The sequence below is a fragment of the Neoarius graeffei genome, chromosome 3 (assembly GCF_027579695.1).
Source record: "Neoarius graeffei isolate fNeoGra1 chromosome 3, fNeoGra1.pri, whole genome shotgun sequence".
NCBI classification, from domain to species: domain Eukaryota; kingdom Metazoa; phylum Chordata; class Actinopteri; order Siluriformes; family Ariidae; genus Neoarius; species Neoarius graeffei.
The window spans coordinates 1,062,501-1,082,348 of NC_083571.1; the positions used below are offsets into that span (position 1 = coordinate 1,062,501).

Sequence of the window (19,848 nt, forward strand, 5' to 3'; positions counted from 1 at the left end):
TTTTTTTTTAATAGTCCGTGTTGGATGTAAAGGTGTAATGTCATTGGCTGAGGCGAACTGCAGTGCTGCGCTGTGATTGGTCAGTGTTATGAGTGTGAACATTACAGCGTGTTTATTAGATATTCTCCTCCAGTGAAACGTCACATATTCATGATATTTAAATTTCCATAAAAATAATTAGAACTACACCATGGTTGTGTAACAGAGCTGATCTTTTAATGTTTGATGTTTACATTCAGCTGCACTGGGAGGAAAACTGGAGCCATCATGAATGTTAAAGATTCAAAATGTAAAAAAAATTAAAAATTAAAAGCAATTTAAAAATTACATATCAGTACACACTGTACACACACACACACACACACACACACACACACACATATATTCTGTTCTGGTTCAGAGTGTTGTGGGTCGTCCTGATGTCACACACACTGTTCATTGGCTGAAATCACTGACTAAAGATGACATCATTGGCATGACCATGCCCATCATACCTGAAATAGAACACACACCCATTCAAAAGACACTGATTTCAGTGATGATGTTTTTTAGTAATTATTTATTCATGTGTTTTTTTTTTTCTGCACACAGAAAACTGTATCAGTCTCTTAGACGTTTATTTTGAGTTTCTGTGAGTAAAGAGAACGATTCTGATGTTTGTTGAAGGATGTCGTCACTGATGTGTTCAGTGCTGAGGACTTGGTGTACTTTGTCATGTGGTGCTTTATTTATTTATTTATTTATTTATTTATTTGTTTTTTACAGTTAATAATCTGTATGTCTTTTATACACATTGTACTGTGTGTGTGTCTCACCCGCTCATTTCTTCTCTCCTTGCTATCACATAATAACATTAACTCAAGCTGAATGTTATTTTAACGTTTGTGTTTGGTGTATTTTAAATGTTCTGTATTATTGTGCCTCCAACATCGTGTTTCATGGTTAAAGATGAAGCAAAACATGCAGTAAAATAAACGGAAATGCATCCAGTTAGAGTGTGACAAATTTATCTGGAAAACACACAAACACCACACAAACACTGACTAGCTAAGTTTGGCTCGATAGAAGCATCTCATCTCATTATCTGTAGCCGCTTTATCCTGTTCTACAGGGTCGCAGGCGAGCTGGATCCTATCCCTGCTGACTACGGGCGAAAGGCGGGGTTCACCCTGGACAAGTCGCCAGGTCATCACAGGGCTGACACATAGACACAGACAACCATTCACACTCACATTCACACCTACGCTCAATTTAGAGTCACCAGTTAACCTAACCTGCATGTCTTTGGACTGTGGGGGAAACCGGAGCACCCGGAGGAAACCCACGCGGACACGGGGAGAACATGCAAACTCCGCACAGAAAGGCCCTCGCTGGCCCCGGGGCTCGAACCCAGGACCTTCTTGCTGTGAGGTGACAGCGCTAACCACTACACCGCTGTGCCACCTCGATAGAAACATGGCCAATTTAATTTATATTAGTGACAAAATAATAATAAACTTTTTATTTCAGCGTGATGGGTGAGGAGACACTTTGCTTTGTCCATCTTTATTTCAGAAGAGTCTCTGCTTCAGATCAGACGTTCTGTCAGGAGGGCAGGTGTGGAGGCAGGTGAGGTAGAACAGTTTTATTAAAGCTTTCAGACACATCAACAGGTGGAAACTCAGTGTCAGGAAACAGGCGATGGTCAGGCGATGAGCAAACATTGCATTACACTACAGGCCTTTAGCAGACGCTCTTATCCAGAGCAACATACAACAAACCCAGCACAGCCTGGGGGGCAGGTGGGGGTTCGGTGCCTTGCTGAAGGGCATGTCAGACATTCCTGATCCAGGGAATGAAACCAGCAACATTTTGTTCCCAAAGCTGCTTCTCTAACCATTAGGCCATGGCTTCCTACATAAACCAGGCAAGGGAAGAATCTTGGACCTGGGTTTCTGGGCTTTTGATGGTGATGGAGGCTGCAGTGCTCACAATGCAAAAAATGATATTTTAGCAAGTGAAAATATCTTGAAAATAGTTGCAACAATCTAACATTTCCTATTAGAAGAATACAAAACACCAATTTGGAGATGATTAAACCTAGTTCTAGATTGCAATTAACTTATTTTAAGATGTCTTATCAAGCAAAAATATCTGTCCATGCAGCAAGATAATTTCACTAGTATTAAGTAATTTTCTTAAAAGTTCACCAAACCCCCTTATGGAGATAAAAAAATCAAGGACCGTGACATCGCCTGGTATGGCACAGCTGGGGCCCCACCCTGGAGCCAGGCCCGGGGTTGGGGCTTGTATGCCAGCGCCTGGTGGCCGGGCCTTTGCCCAAGGGGCCCGGCTGGGCTCAGCCCGAAGCGGTGACGTGGGCCTGACCTCCTGTGGGTTCACCACCCACAGAGGTAGCCGTAGGGGGCCGGTGCAGTGTGGATTGTGCGGCAGTCGAAGGCAGGGGCCTCGGCGACCCGATCCCCGAACACAGCAGCTAGCTGTGGAGACATGGAATGTCACTTCGCTGGGGGGGAAAGAGCCTGGGCTTGTGCGGGAGGTTGAGCGGTACCGGCTAGAGATAGTCGGGCTCACCTCCATGCGCAGCTTGGGCTCCAGAACCCAGCTCCTCGAGAGGGGCTGGACTCTCCACTTCTCTGGAGTCACCCACGGTGAGCGGCGGTGGGCTGGTGTGGGCTTGCTTATAGCTCCCCAGCTCAGCTGCCATGTGTTGGAGTTTACGCCAGTGAACGAGAGGGTCGCTTCTCTGCGCCTTCGGGTCGGGGAGAGGGCTCTTGCTGTTGTTTGTGCCTACAGGCCGAATAGCAGTATAGAGTATCCGGCCTTCTTGGAGTCCCTGGGAGAGGTACTGAGAGGTGCTCAGACTGGGGATTCCATTGTTCTACTGGGGGACTTCAACGCTCACATGGGCAACGACAGTGACACCTGGAGGAGCATGATTGGGAGGAACGGCCTCCCTGATCTGAACCCAAGTGGTGCTTTGTTATTGGACTTCTGTGCTAGTCATGGTTTGTCCATGACGAACACCATGTTCGAGCATAGGGGTGTCCATAAGTGCACGTGGCACCAGGACACCTTAGATCGGAGGTCGATGATTGACTTTGTTGTCGTTTCATCTGATCTCTGGCCCTATGTCTTGGACACTCAGGTGAAGAGAGGGGCTGAGCTGTCAACTGATCACCACCTGGTGGTGTGTTGGATCCGCTGGCGGAGGAGAAAGCCGGACAGACCTGGCAGGCCCAAACGTATGGTGAGGGTCTACTGGGAACATCTGGCGAGCACTCTGTCAGGGAGGTCTTTAACTCCCACCTCTGGGAGAGCTTCTCCCAGCTTCCGAGGGAGGCGGGGGACATTGAGTTTGAGTGGACCATGTTCTCTGCCTCCATTGTCGACGCGGCTGTTCAGAGCTGTGGCCGCAAGGTCTCTGGTGCCTGTCGTGACGGCAATCCCCGAACCCGGTGGTGGACACCGGAAGTAAGGGATGCTGTCAAGCTGAAGAAGGAGTCCTATCGGGCCATGTTGGCCTCCGGGACTCCTGAGGCAGCTGATGGGTATCGGCAGGCCAGGCATGCCGCAGCTTGGGCAGTTGCGGAGGCAAAAACTCTGAACTGGGAGACATTCGGTGAGGCCATGGAGGAGGATTATCGATCGGCCTCGAAGAAATTCTGGCAAACCGTCCAGCGCCTCAGGAGGGGGAAGCAGTACTCTACCAACAGTGTTTACAGTGCAGGTGGGGAGCTGTTGACCTCGACTGGGGACATTGTCGGGCGGTGGAAGGAATACTTCGAGGATCTCCTCAATCCCACCATCACGTCTTCCATTGAGGAAGCAGAGGCTGATGACTCAGAGGTGGACTCGTCCATTACACAAGCCGAAGTCACTGAGGTGGTTTGCAAGCTCCTCGGTGGCAAGGCACCGGGGGTGGATGAGATCCGCCCTGAGTATCTCAAGTCTCTGGATGTTGTGGGGCTGTCTTGGCTGACACGCCTCTGCAACATTGCATGGCGGTTGGGGACAGTGCCTCTGGAGTAGCAGACCGGGGTGGTGGTCCCTCTTTTTAAAGGTCCCATGGCATGAAATTTTCACTTTCTGAGGTTTTTTAACATTAAAATGAGTCCCTCTGACCTTCTTAAGTCACCCCAGTGGCTAGAAATTTCATAATGTGTAAACCAAACTATGCCCAACATTTGAGAATGGTGCGTTGATAATCTCTTCCCTTTACTACGTCAGCAAGGGAGATGATCCCCACGCCCCCCCTCTGGATTCCCACCCACTGTATGAATTGCCCACCCAGTTGTAGTGAGGAGACCATAGAGGACACAACAACATGGCATCACCTAAGCGAGCGAAACATGGAAATTGTGCTGTACATGGATGTGACAACACAGAAAAGAGTCTGTTTTTACTGCTGACGGGAGAGCCCCTGAAGACGCAGTGGCTTAATTTTATTTACTTCAATAATACGCCGTCGAGTCTACCTAAGACGGTGTATGTTTGTCGGAAGCATTTTCCTGAGGAATGTTTCCACAACTTGGGACAGTACAGGGCAGGTTTTGCACATCAACTGTCACTGAAGCCTGGGTCCGTACCAAGCATCCCTGCCGCATCAGCCACAAAAAAAAAAAAAGTAAGTGTATAACTGTTAAGTCGTTTTGCCGTGTTTTAAAATCAGTGCCACGTTAGCCTTGCAATGGCTACATTAGCTGTGCAGCTAACCGCTTCCTGCAGTTAGCCAGGTACTCTGCGCTACAAAACCAAAAAGCATGCAGCATGCTCTGTTATAATAGCCAATCAAAACAGTTTTTACAAAGACACCCACATTCTTTTATTTAAGTCACTTGTTCATTTTATTTGTTTGTTTGTTCAGTAAAAACCCAAACATTTGTTGAATTTATTTTATTTCCTTGCGTCGCACCTTAATGACGTCAGCGCGCAGTATTTTTCCCTTCGCGGTTTGTTCCTTCTCTCTCGCCATAGTAAGACACCCACATCCGCTTGTTCTGACCCACTGGAGGTAGCGTCACAGTGCTGTTAGCCAATCAGAGGTAACACGTTTACATGTCATGAATATTAATTATAAGACCCGCCCCCACCCTCTACCCTTCCCCGCCTCCATGCTTCTCATTAGCAAAACGACGCACTGGGAAAAGGGCTGAAATGGGGCTTTCTCCCAGGAGGCTATATCTACATGCCGAGGGTTCATTTCGAGAAAGGCTGCGGATATAACATCCGCAAACCTCCACGAGCCCGTTTAAAGCATCAACAAACCACCATGCCATGGGTCCTTTAAGAAAGGGAACCGGAGAGTGTGTTCCAATTATACGGGAATCACACTTCTCAGCCTCCCCGGGAAGGTTTACTCCAGGGTACTGGAGAGAAGAATTCAGCCAATAGTCGAACCTCGGATCCAGGAGGAACAATGCGGTTTTTGTCCTGGTCGTGGAACACTGGACCAGCTCTATACCCTTCATAGGGTGCTCGAGGGTTCATGGGAGTTTGCCCAATCAGTCCACATGTGCTTTGTGGATCTGGAGAAGGCATTCAACCGTGTCCCTCATGGTATCCTATGGGGGGTGCTTTGGGAGTATGAGGTTCGGGGCTCTTTGCGAAGGGCTGTCCAGTCCCTGTACGAACAGAGCAGGAGTCTGGTTTGCATTGCCGGCAGTAAGTCAGACCTGTTCCCAGTGCATGTTGGACTTCAGCAGGGCTGCCCTTTGTCACCGGTTCTGTTCATAATTTTTATGGACAGAATTTCTAGGTGCAGCCAGGGGCCGGAGGGAATCCTGTTTGGGGACCATAGGATTTCATCTCTGCTTTTTGCGGATGATGTTCTCCTGTTGGCTTCTTCGAACCAGGACCTTCAGCATGCACTGGGGCGGTTTGCAGTCGCGTGTGAAGCGGCTAGGATGAGAATCAGCACCTCCAAGTCCGAGGCCATGGTTCTCGACCGGAAAAGGGTGGCTTGCCCTCTTCAGGTTGGTGGAGAAGTCCTGCCTCAAGTGGAGGAGTTTAAGTATCTTGGGATTTTCTCCTCAAATTCAGTTTTCAAATTTTGCAGTACATGATCACATGACCAATTGAGGCAAATCTTTTGATTGAAAAGTTGAAATCTTTTCTGTCCTCGAAGGACTTGAAAACAGAATTAATGCATTTACTACATCTGAGTTTGACTATTTCAGCTCCTTATAGATGGGTTTGGACCTGATCTGCACCTCACCTTCAGCTGGTTCAAAACACAGCTCAATTTTTAACTGGAACTAGGAAAGGGGACACATTTCACCCCTTCTCTTGAGCTTCTCTCCACTGGTTACAGGTGAGATTCTGAAGCCTTGCATGGTTTTTCTCCACAACATACAGTATTTATGATGTCCTTTATCCCTCCCCAGCACTGAGATCACTGAGGTCAACCAGCCAACTGCTCCTTGTAGCTCCAAGATCATGGCTGAATTATAGGACTGACTTGACCTTCTCAATTGGCTTTGGAATGATCTCCCTCTCTGTATTAGGTCTTCTCATTCTGTTGACATTTTTAAATTATGTCCAAACCCATTTCTTTTCCTGCATTTTTTTATTGTGTATAATTGTATGTGGGCTGTGGGATGTCATGGGTAACCGGCTCATCTCTGTTAGGACCTCTGTCCAGGGCCTGGACTTTAAGCTCCTCTTTGAGCTCCTTGTCAAGCCCTTGATGATATGCTGCTGTGAGTGCTGGTTTGTTTCAGCTGCTGCATCTGGCTAACAGGTAGAACCAAGAGGGCATTCACTCAGGGTGAGCATCAGGGTGCTCTCCATCTCCTCCTCTGGAGACTGGTGGAACACCCTCAGGAAACAGGCAATGAGCAAACATGAACAAGGCAAGAGTTAGGAAACCAGAACAATCATCAAAACCAGGATGGGAATAAATATATATATATAAAGCATACACTCACCAGCCACTTTATTAGGAGCATCCCTACATCCACCTGCAGTTCTGTAATCAGCCGATCCCTCGACAGCAGCACGATGCATCAAATCCCACAGATACAAATCAAGAGCTTCAGTTAATGTTCGCAATGTTCAAACATCAGAATGGGAAAAAACTGTGATCTCAAAGTGTGACTTTCTCTCACTGTGGTCTGGGTGTTGGTTTGAGTCAGATGGACTGGTTTGAGTATTTCAGAAGCTGCTGATCTCCTGGGGTTTTCACACACAACAGTCTCTAGAGTTTACACAGGATGGTGCAGAAAACAAAAAACACTGAGTGAGTGAGCGACAGTTCTGTGGGTGGAAACAAACGCCTTGTTGATAAGAGAGGGTCAGAGGGAAATGGACAGATTGGGTCGAGCTTTTTTGCCAGGAAGGATATAGTAACTCATATAATCACTCTTTACAACCGTGGTGAGCAGAAAAGCATCTCAGCATGCAACAGCAGAAGAACACATTGGGTTCCACTCCTGCAGCCAAGAACAGGGATCTTAGAGTCAACAAGAAGTTCCTGTTAAAGTGGCCGGGGAGTGAATAGTGAGGCACATAACAAGTGCATCTGGGTGTGATGGTCAGGGGTGCACAAACTACTGGCAGTCCTTATAATATACACATCAATTTCCTTTGTAAACTTTATTAAAAGTGTTTTTCTCAAAATTGTCAGTTTTTTTCTACATTCAGAACCAAAATATCTGAGTTTGTAGAGTCATGAAATTTCAGGCTGTTTTTTATATTAATTGTCGTTTATATTTTGAAGGATATCAGGGAGGAATTTCTCAGAAAGGTTCATCTTTCTCTTCAGTTTTCTGCTGTTAGAAAAAATGAATCAGCAGCTTCTGACCAATCAGAGTCCAGAACTCAACAGCAGGCAGTTGGTTCTGATCACATGATCAGAGCAAAACGCGCATGCTCAGAGCTGCAGTGACAGAGAGAGAGAGAGAGAGAGAGAGAGAGATGGCTGGATTTTATTCCAAGCAAATAAACTAAAGCAACACGAGCTGAGAACAACCAGCAGGTGAGAAATTTATTAATAATAATAATAATAATAATAATAATAGTTGTATGTAACTGTAACATCTTTCATATATTCAACAAACACAACATGACAAACTACAAAAACTTAAACTAAAAACTACAGAAACATTAAAAAGCAGGAATAAAAATATTTAATGTATTTAATTCTAGTTTAAATTAAAATTAAATAAAATGGTAATAATTATAAAAGCAATGTGAATAAATTTTGTGGTGTGAAGTTTAAATTCTGCTGATTGACTGAGCCTGACACACACACACACACACACACACACACAGTGGCGTAGCCAGGATTTTTTACATGGGGTGGCCAAAGGGGGGCCAAGGATATACAAGGGGTGGCCATGCTATGACTAAATAAAGGGGGGGGGGGAGGGTTCCGGGGGTCCTCCCCTGGGAAATTTTGAATTAGCTAGATTTGATTTCCTGTATTCTGATGTATCTGGTGCCTAACTCATGAACAAAACCCATGTGAGCCAAGAGGCCAGAAATTAATGTATTAATTTATTTATGTAACATAAAGCATCTGCAAAGCAAAGAAACCATCCAACTTGTTTACTCTAGTTAAGCATCAGGATTTTAACGATCACTACTAAAATGCAAAAGTAAAAACTAAAAGATCACCTGCCCCAGGCACCTGGGAAGTAGTAAGGATATTAGTCAGGCTTGAATAAAGAGTGCTTTGCTCAGGAAAAGGAAAATACTTGTATACTTAACTCATACATACAACATACGTAAACACTTACAACATGTTGTGATATTGTCCGTTGTAAGTACTGTACAAACTAAACGTGTTGAGTTACAAAATGTGTGTGTGTGAGAGTGAGTGAAAGTGTTGCACTGATGTAACACATGACATAGATGAGGTGTAGTGCATGAGTGGTGTGTGTGTGTGTGTGTGTGTGTGTGTGTGTGGACTCGGATTACCAGGAAGCACCCTGGGTGGAGTCAGACCTGGTGGTGGAGTCTGCAGGTGAGGACAGAGTGAGCAGGCCAGTTAGAGCCATGGTGTGGACTCGGTGTTTCTGAGGGTCAGGTGCAGTGCAGCAGGAACGTGATGGACAGTCTGAGCTGAACGAGACACCTGCAGTGGAAACCGGCTTTAGGAATCAGAGTCTGAGCTCGTGCATGAGATGGAGATCTCTGGAGTAGATATACAGTCAGTCTTGCATCCACAGAGTTCTGGAATCTAATGTCTTGATCAGGGTGGTTTCTACAGTACGTCCCTGTCCTCACTTCACCTGAGCAGTGACAGGAAGAGTGAGGTCAGAAGTACAGGAGGTTCCTCCATGGGATTTCTGGGTGTACTATCTGTGATAGGGTGAGCAGCTGAGCAGTCTGGGAGAACCTCAGAGTAGAGCTGAGGAGAGCCAGGTGAGGTGGTGTGGGCAGTACAAGGACACACCCTGGTCATCTTCTGGTACAGCTGTATCAAGCATAGACATCCTACTGGATGCAGCAAAACCAGGACCTGATGATATCTCCCAGTCAGCTTCAGGATTCATCAGGAGGAGCTGGAGTCTGTGTCTGAGGAAACAGAAGTCTGGTCTGATCTTCTCAGCCTGCTGTAACTCCAACACAGCAAAAAAATCGAAAGGAAAATGAATGACTCACTGTCCAGACCTTCACCTGTCAGTAGGATGATATCAGTGTGTTTTTATTGAATTCTCCAGCTGCAGGTTGTGATGATGACGATCCAGTCAGTGATTAACAGAGAGATCTTCGCTCCACGCCATGAGAAGTTATTAACAGTGATTGAAGTGAGGAAGAGGAGGAGAAGACTGACCTTCATCCCCACGGGGCGTAAAGGGGATTACATCACCTTCCTGTGTTTGTCAGGTACATTATTCACCGTCACGTTAACAGATGACTAAGCAATAATCTCACGCACAACAAACTCACGTCACCCTCAGTATCAGGATTACACGGAGCTACGTGAAGTACAACACACCTTTACGCTAACATAAACAATAACAGATTTCACGCTAATCAGAGGGCCGTTTATGCTAATGTGAGTATTGTTGTGATGCCTAAAAGAATGACGTGATGCTGAAATGTTCTTCTCTAGTGACAAACAAAAAGCCGACTCAAGTTTTTGTCACCAAAGTGAAGCAGTTTGAATTTTCTCCACAATTTGAGAAACGTTCTCACTGGGGTTTGGATCAGCTTCGCCGCGTCAACGGCATTCACCCCGACAAGGTGTAGATTTATTCTAATGAAGTGATTCTTCACTTTGAGTTCACTTTTAATGAACTCAAGTACAAGGACCTCAAACATTTCATTTTTATGATTGTATTTTGTTATTCTTCAGGACAGTCCCGAGTTTGACCTGGTGTTTGATCACGGATCTGATCAGTGGGTCGCTGCATCATCAGCGGAGAAATGCGTGTTCATTCAGATCCTCTATCATCTCTGCCAACATTACTGGGAGGGTCAGAAGGAGCTGGGCGTCATAGCGCCCCCTGTAGGTCAGAAACCCACCACCACTCCTGCCTCCACCTCCTCCACCGAACAGACGCCTGTCCCAGAGAAAAAGAAGAAGAAAAGTCGTGATGCACCATGTCCCACTGAATTCGTCAACTGCCAGTCCAAATTACTGGGAGGTAAAAAACAAACAAACACTCAATTACTGAAGCTAAATTAATGAACACCAAATACACTGTAATGCTCATAATAATATTTGTCCAAAACAGAAAGTTTGATGTAAAGAGAGTGTGTTCTGCTGAAGTGTATGTTCTGGCTGTGAAAACACACTCACACACTCTGGGATGTCAGTCGAGACCAATATGAACGACATAAATATGACGCTATTAATTAATCAGTAATCTATCAGCCCTTTAAAGCCCACAGACGGTTTTTTTCCTCACACAGAGGACATCGGAGGAGACGTGTCTGAATCAGAGGCGTGTCTTATCTGGCGTTGGGAATATTTTCTGAGTGCGTCGATTTAACACAAACACTGGCTTTAATTCAACAAATCACAAAATTAATGTGTGAGGAAAATCTCCTCAATTGCACAACAAATTATAATTTCATCACCTCGAGTTCGTGTCTTTGTGCTCAGGAGCGACGGTCAGAGGACAGAAAAGTGAAATAACAGCATGCGCAGGATCAGGTGCTATTCTCCACACTGCTGAATGATCAATGCGGAAGGTGTTTTGTTTAATTAAAGCAGTGATTAATGTGATCATTATGACTGGTATGATTCATGCAGCATTAAAATCCTGTTAGATTTATTTCAACACCCGCCATCTTCAAATTCATATCTCATCAAATTAGGGTTTTTATTTCAGATTTAAATTGTCTCTCAGTTTTATGTTATGTCAGTAATTTGACAGGAATGAAAAAAAACCCACTATTTCCATGCACAGTCAGTATTTTCTATCCCGCGTTTATTATTATTATTATTATTATTATTATTATTTTGGTTTAAAGGTGAGTGTGTGTGTGTGTGTGTGTGTGTGTGTGTGTGTATTATATATATATGTGGCAGATCACAGAATCCAGGGACACATGTCGGCCCGGGGGCATTTTGAGTTATTGACAGATTCAGAAAGTACAGTTTCTAAGCTTTCCAATGATGCCTTCCATGTGGAGATCTGACAATATTTGAAGAATGTGTGGCCTTTTGAAAGTGTATACTTCTTAAAACAGAAAAGGGAGAAAATCGCCCTCAAAGTTTTCCATCTCAGCTACTCTGGGTGCAGGGCGGGCACATAATGCTGCTCATTTGCATGACATTAAGGAAAGCCCAACCCCCTACTAGCTAGCACGATGCTACTTTCATGTAAACAAAGATCACCACGTCAATTTTCCTTCCATGCAAAGTATGCCCAACACAATTATGAAGTACAAAAATAAGTCCTAAAGTATACTTTAACAGTTTGTGGTTGAAAAATTACTCACACCGTAAGAAAGAAAGATAGCACGATGATGACACAACTAACACAACACTAGTTTCATGTAAAGCCTCGGTCACAACCGGCCGTATTACGCGCTCCTACGGCTGGTCTACACGCAAAAAACACATGAAACGCACGAGAGCACGCATGAAACGCACAAGAGCACGCATGTGATGTGCTGATTTTCGAGCCGCAGACCGGCCGCAGAGGTTCTTTGTCATGTCAAACAAACTCTACGGGCGCTTACGCTTTTTTCAGGTTGCAAGACAAACTTACGGCCAACGCACGTCTTTCTCCGTGAACAAAAAAAACCGCAGCGATTTGGGAAACGCCAAAAATCACACGGCCAAAAAATCGTACGTCCGGTTGTGACCTAGGCTTAACCAAACCACAACACTCTCCGTCACATGCAAAAATAACCACACAGCCTTAGATTAATAAACTCACCCCATCAGAAAGAGAAACGGCGCCTTGCACACACCAATGCCTCCAATGGAATGTAATCCTAGAACGGTCCGTGTATCATCCGATCATTCAAGTATTCCATTCAATCTGGAAAATGAGGTTGCATTTTTTTTTTGCTAGAAATGCTGATCTCCGATGTAAATACCGTGTGTCTGTTTGCTTCGCGGTGTTTCAGCTCCTCTGCGCTCTGTTTAGTAACTCATTCCATAGTGAAATTACACACCTGTATGCAGTTAAGTAGCCACAAGCTCAGCTCGTATCATACAGCTGATTCGCGGAAAAAAAAAACAAAAGACTTAAATCATCATGTGAATGGCCCATATGGTAATTTACCCACACCCCCCAGCAGGCTACAGTCCTGACAAAAACAAGACAATTTGCAACAAAAAATGTATGCTTTTCCAACAAAACAATCTGTTATCTGAAATACTGATTGCATTCTTCAAGATCTCAACTTGCACATGATGGAAAAAAACAAAATCACAAATTTCGAAAAAAAAAAAGCTTCTTTTGCGATTATCTCAGATTCGTTTCGGCCGACATGTGTCCCTGGATTCGGTGAGGGGTCACAAATATATTGTGTGTGTGGTGGTCTAGACTCAAGTGAAAACCCTCGTTTTGGTTTCTACTCAAGAAACATCTGGCAACCTCAGAGTTGTGTATGTGCAGCTCAGAAACTCCACCGCGTAACTCAGCTCTGAATACCAGGAACTTTCCCTGGATGGATTATAAAGTCGTCAAATCTGAAGAGGTTTTGTGATCATGATCTCACAGACAGTGTTTCTGTTGGCTCGCGTGGATGGATGGATATATTAGCACCTGACACTGTGTGTGTGTTTTTACTCTTCCAGATGCCTGCTCATTAAACATCATCATCTACCGCTGTAAGATCTTCCTGCACAGAATGAGGAGCTCCATGACCTCTGCTCAAGAACCAAGTCACAGTCAGAAAGGTAATAATAATAATAATAATAATAACACTGCACTGTTTGGACATAGCCTTAATATTTATCAATCATTTATTATCTATAGATTGTAATAAATCCCGGCTCCATCACACACCAAAGCACACACCGTGTCCCCGACGGTCTTTCCTTGATGTTTATATTCTCTGTGTGAACTCGTCTCTTAAACAGTTAAAACATCACTAAGACGTTAGAACAGATAGAACAGAGCCAAATCACAACGTTCTAGAACCTTCTAACGGAGATAAACTGGTGTTTAGGAGCCGGAGAGCCTCTCCATCATTACTGTTTCCTGTGTTCCTGCTTTTCATCTCTGTCTGACAGTGATGTGTGTGTGTGTGTGTGTGTGTGTGTGTGTGTGTGTGTGTGTGTGTGTGTGAGGTTCTTTGTTAGGCTCCATTATAAAAGTTCAGAGGACCTTTTGTTTATGAACGGGGGCAAGCAGGGACACAAAGTCAGACCGTGTGTGTGTGTGTGTGTGCGCGCGCATGCACGTGCTGGCACTGGGCTCCACTCTGGATGGCAGAGGTGCCAGGAGAAGTGCCATGTTAATTCACGTGTTGATTAAATTATTAACATTCAGTTTCCGTATGTAAACTAATGAGACTTCGATCATCTGAACTCATTTCAATTCATGACATTTAGAAGTCATTTCATATCCAGAACAACTTCGTTTATTATCTCTGTTCAAACATCTCCTCGGTCCAGTACACACAGGTCTGGGTTGAGGAATACTGTCCATCCTAAACCCTGTTCACGTTCGAGCTCAGGCTGAAACTCACTGCGGTGTTTACAGGCGACTGAAGTCGGATATTCACATGGAGAAAGTTCCTGGTGTTCAGAGTCGTGTCATGCAGCTGCTTAAAGGTGCAGCGTGGAAGAATTTGGCCACCTGGTGAATTCATACTGCACACCCCAAACAGTAGGGGGCAGTATATCACCTAAAAGTTCGGGTGTCCACTCCATCATAAGAAACAAGGAAATGTACAGTAGCTCCTCCCCCTTCTCCCTAAACACACCACCACCCGCTCAGAGAATTATCACTCACTGAGTAGAGCGCAAAGATATTTTTATTCGGTCCGCTCCTGGGTTCATACGGCTAACTTTCAGTTCTAAGTTATTTTAAAAATCCAACAGCAGGACAAGAAAACGCTAAATCCAACCAAACTACCGAGACTCAGAGTGTCAGTCTCAAGAACACCACGATCTTATCACCTTCGCGTGTGGAGTCAGTCAGTCTGTCCACTCGTTCAGTCTGATGTCAGGAGACATTTCCGGGGACAAACGGCCTTCAGTGTTAATAACAAAGACTCTCTCACTAGGTTTGGCGATTTTTGACCCCTTAGGAATGTTAATTAAAAAAAAAAGCCTAGTGACAGATCTTGTGAGTTTTTCAGCACGTCAGTCACCGTCTCGGACTTGTGTTTGGTGATCGCCGATCGTCTGTCTGTCTGTCTGTCTGTCTGTCTGTCTGTCTGTCTCTGTTCTTTATTTTAAACGTTCTTTTTAGAGATTTTACACTGTATAAGCACTAAAACCGAGTGAACATTTTCCTTCATCACAATTCCATCGTGTTCAGACACAGATCTGTTTATACAACGAGGGACTCGGCACCACGAGGACGCGGGGCTTAGACCCAGAAATACGGCTGTTACGTCTCAGAGAATAGTTTACGTTAAAACTCATTTAGCTGTAATTCAGACTTTGGCTGTTGTTTTGTTCAAATAGCTTTGGCTGATGTTGTGATTCAGTTTCTCGTTTCTTTCGACTTTCCCTTCTCCAAAAATCCCACATACTGACACAACAATAACTGTAACCGCAACCGCAAGGTGTTTCTGCAAATTGCAGCAATTAATTTACGTCTCTTTTCCATAGTTTCCAAACACTTATGTAACTGTAGAGGACAGACAGAGACTCACTATCGCCTCTTGAGGTACAAACTGGTATTATGGTGCACCCTGTCTTGGAGCTAGCTGGTTAGCATGCTAATATCTCTGCAACATGATACACAGACATCAATGATAACGTCAAAACTTTTTTCTTCACATTCTGTTGATAATTTTAGTTTATTTTTAACCTAAAATTTTTACAAATTCTTACACATAGCACCTTTAAAGGTGCCCTTCCACCAAAAGCGTTTAATACTGGCTCTTTTTGAAATACCATAGTTCACTCCGAGTTGCATCTGCATGCTGCATGTGAAAATGTAATTCTACTCCCATTCCCTGTATTAGCTTATGAGAGAAAATAGTCGGAAAAACGAGCGGATCAGAAAAAGCCATACGAAGTTACGTCACTTCGAAAATTAGTATTCATGGCCTCACCCACCTTGGCTTGCGACTGTTCACAGGAAGAAAGCGCAAGGAGAGAGACGTAATTCGCCCTGCGGCTCAGCGCGGTGCTCCGCATCAGTTTCGTTTCTAACGGCGGCTCCAGCCCGACTTTGCACTCTCGTAACTCAGGCAGGGGAGGTCCCAGCCTTCCCAGACTTGGCAGCCAGCGGCCTCTGCCCTCTCCTGAATGAAAGAGTGCTCCCTGGGTGGGCTAGCTCCGCACCTCGGGACGTAATTCACCTAACCCTAACCCTAGGGCCCAGCCTCCCCAGACTTGGCAGCCAGCGACCCCTGCCCTCTCCCGAACGAACCAGCGCTGCCAGGGCCCGTCAGCTCCCAGCCAGGGGACGTTATTCCCCCCACACACCCCGAGGCGAGCTCTGCTCCGTGCCTCATGCCTTGATGATTTATTAAATAAATAAATGAATGAATGAATAAATGAATGAATGACTCCCTCCCAGTCACACACACACACACACACACACACACACACACACACACACACACACACACACAATCCTTCTGGTCAGGATTGAGCTCCCTTCCTCTGCTTTCCCTCTCCTCTTATAGGGCGCGGTCACTGGGGAAGACACACGTTAATTCCCGTCAGGTGCAGTGATTCTGCCACTTACCTTCCCTGACTCCGCCCTCCATTCACAGACCGCCACTCGGCCACGCCCCCGCTGCCACATCTACATTGTGATTGGTCAAAACATTGACGTCGAGACCATAATAGCCAATCGAAACAGTTTTTACAAAGACACCCACATCCGCTTGTTCTGACCCACTGGAGGTAGCGTCACAGTGCTGTTAGCCAATCAGAGGTAACAAGTTTACATGTCATGAATATTAATGAGTAAGAGCTGAAATCCTGTCGCTCTCCTGCCACCCGCTCCACCAGCAAACTAGAACAGCCTGAAACGGGAGAACCACAGTATGCTTTTCACCAAAACCGGCTCACAGGGCATTCATTCATACTACAGTAGAGACCACCGCACAATTAATGAAAAAACGATGCAATGGGACCTTTAAGTGAACTTTCATCTTGACGTTTATATTATTAAACTCTCCTGTGTGTAGTTCACACCAAACCAGAAACATTTCCTGAATTTACAGAACACTGTTCTTCTCTGATCATTACAGAGTGGCCACAGAACACGTTTATAACGTATTTATAACGTACGACACAAGCGCTTCACACTAACGATGCATTCCATATTTACTTCTGAGATTTAATGCTGAAATGTAGAGAAAAGAGCATTTGATGGGTGAGATATAAACATTTAGTCATTGTGTCGATTGCATTTTAGCGTCTCCTGAGAAAGTGGGCGTGGCTAGCTCCTCCCCTCCAGCGCAGAGCATTCTGGGAGCAGTGGGCCGGAGGGCGAGTCAGGTGTTCAGTGAGCGTGGCGATGTGAAACAGCTCACTGAGAATGTCCAAAAGGTAAATCAGCGTTGAGAATCAGTGCAGCGTTTATAATCACAGTTCATGATTGTAAATGACTTTTAAATGACTGAAAAAATGAAATGCTGAATGTCATCAGTTTTAATGAAGCTAATGAACAGGGCTGGATTTTCCAAAAGCCTCTTAACACTAAGAGCTTCTTAACTAGGAGAGAGAGAGCGAGTTCATTGTGCTGCTCGCTTGACCATTTAATGATTATCTTTGTGCTCTGATGCTTTTGGGAAACTCAGCACTGAACATTAGACAAAGCGAATTAAAACACAATATCTGTTTTAATTTATTATTATTATTATTATTAACATTTAAAAGGGGGCGGCACGGTGGTGTAGTGGTTAGCGCTGTCGCCTCACAGCAAGAAGGTCCTGGGTTCGAGCCCTGGGGCCGGCGAGGGCCTTTCTGTGTGGAGTTTGCATGTTCTCCCCGTGTCCGCGTGGGTTTCCTCCGGGTGCTCCGGTTTCCCCCACAGTCCAAAGACATGCAGGTTAGGTTAACTGGTGACTCTAAATTGAGCGTAGGTGTGAATGTGAGTGTGAATGGTTGTCTGTGTCTATGTGTCAGCCCTGTGATGACCTGGCGACTTGTCCAGGGTGAACCCCGCCTTTCGCCCGTAGTCAGCTGGGATAGGCTCCAGCTCGCCTGCGACCCTGTAGAAGGATAAAGCGGCTAGAGATAATGAGATGAGAACATTTAAAAGTTCAAACAAACAAACTCTATCAGTAGCGCCCTCTACAGGACTTTAATTTACTCTCAACTAACAACCTGAGGAAAATATTTCAAAATGGATTAGAAAAATAGTAAAAAGAAAAACTATAGCTTTATATATATATATATATATATATATATATATATATATATATATATATATAAAATATTTAAAGCATCTCATTGTAAAATTTGTTCAAATGTGCATTCTGAATGTACAGGTGAATGACACAGTTATCTATCTAACTAACTTTTATTTTATTTTTCAAACTGATTTATTTGAAAAGATTAAAAGTGTGGATGGTTATACAAAGAAAATAGAAAAAGAAAGAAGGTTAAATAAAATATTCCTTATAAAATCACAAAAGTACTGATTATAAATAATTATAAATTATCAATCAAGCTTAAAACAACAGATATTAACCTAAGATTAGTCTGTGTTAAACAGTGATGTAATTTGTTGGTAAAAAAATGACAAAACCTCAGTTTACAAAAATTAAAAAAAAGAAACTCCGTGAACTCGTATTTAATCCACTTGTGAGGTGTATGGACTTTATGGATCAGTGTTATACCTCTGAACAAGTGTTTAAACTGTTTCTACTCAGTAACTTTGACACTACCACCACCATGCTTCACACTGATGGGTTTCCACAAACTGAGCACTTTATGCCAAGAAGGAAATCACATTTGGAAAAAAAGAAGTAATGTGTCAGTTGTTATGTAGACAGTAATCTGTTCCTGTTGACAGTGTTACTTTTGACACTAAATAATCAGAGATGTTTTACTGATCACACGGACTGTGAGGTGCATTTGACACAATTTATTGAATAATAGACAAAATAGGACTAAATTCTGTTTTTCAGTCAATTGAGGATCAACACGTTTACTCGTGCATTCAGTTCTTATTAAAATATTCCTTATTATATGAATAACTGCAGTAATAGTTTTATAAATATTTATTATTTATATTGTTATAATAATATAACATGATTAACGCTGTGCTCTTTTTTCCTCTGTAGTTTACCCAGAAGCATCGGGATTAAAATAATCACACTCCATAAACACACATCTCCTCTGTGGATTCTTCATGATAATAACACACACACACACACACACACACACACACACACACACACACACACACACACACACTTTACAGAAGCCTTTTTCCTCTGCTTGCTTTGTGATAATCTCAGTGTAGATGTGTGTTCTAGCCACTAGAGAGCGATGCTGAGTTCTGAAAGCACTGAGGTTCACTAAGTCAGACTTAAAGTATTTTTTTTGTATTTTTATGTTAAACAGTAACATGATTGGACTGATATTACACACTTTGACATGCATAACAGGTTTAATAATATAATACACACAGAGGAAATTATTTTATTCTGGTCTTATTAATATTAATTTACACTCTTTTACACAATTGGTTAACTTACATTCTCAGATAAAAAGATTTCAGTGTTAAAAGACTTCAGTATTGTTAATTAGAGGAATTGAAAGCTGTAGATGTTTAATACACTTATGAGGTTTAAACCTGGACATTATGGATCAGTGTTATACCTCTGAAGAAGTGTTTCAACTGTTTCTACTCAGTAACTTTATTTTCTGAATGAATAAGGATCTTCTCACAACATGGCACTACCACCACCATGCTTCACACCGGGGCAGTGCTGGGTTTCCACAAACTGAGCACTTTGTGCCAAGAAGGAAATCACATTTGGTCACGTTTTATGGTTTTGCCTTATTAATAGTGATTTATCCTCATCATCATATGGATGAAATCCAATTTTCTTATAAATGCATTAAAATGTAAAATATATTTGTTTATTGCTCATTAAAAACCTCTTTAGTGAAGAACAGGAACGGTTCCTTACTCACGAATTTAATAAATTAAATTTCACCACATCATTCCTCATCAGTACAACATTTCAGAGGAGGATTATAAGTGTACAATAACCTGTGTGTTCATTATTAATAAAGAAATTCATTATTCATGTTGAACTTTGTTTAATTGGTCTAGA

At 43.7% G+C, this 19,848-nt stretch overlaps 1 protein-coding gene across 1 annotated transcript; it reads left to right on the top strand.

Moving 5' to 3' along the window:
* The first annotated feature begins 7,914 nt into the window (after nucleotides 1-7,914).
* On the top strand, nucleotides 7,915-19,543 carry stxbp6l (syntaxin binding protein 6 (amisyn), like). The gene is made up of 7 exons (XM_060915743.1): nucleotides 7,915-7,978; nucleotides 9,669-9,834; nucleotides 10,064-10,194; nucleotides 10,307-10,598; nucleotides 13,214-13,315; nucleotides 16,971-17,104; nucleotides 18,847-19,543. The coding sequence occupies exons 2-7, from the start codon at nucleotides 9,681-9,683 to the stop codon at nucleotides 18,868-18,870; spliced, it is 837 nt and encodes a 278-aa protein (XP_060771726.1). The 5' UTR covers nucleotides 7,915-7,978; nucleotides 9,669-9,680; the 3' UTR covers nucleotides 18,871-19,543.
* The last annotated feature ends 305 nt before the right edge of the window (nucleotides 19,544-19,848 follow it).

Excerpts from the sequence above, each read along its gene's own strand:
- stxbp6l (XM_060915743.1), top strand. The coding sequence starts at position 9,681 with ATGATGACGATCCAGTCAGTGATTAACAGAGAGATCTTCGCTCCACGC. Across the intron at positions 10,195-10,306 it reads ACGGCATTCACCCCGACAAG|GACAGTCCCGAGTTTGACCT; the intron begins GTGTAGATTTAT and ends GTTATTCTTCAG. Across the intron at positions 13,316-16,970 it reads ACCAAGTCACAGTCAGAAAG|CGTCTCCTGAGAAAGTGGGC; the intron begins GTAATAATAATA and ends ATTGCATTTTAG.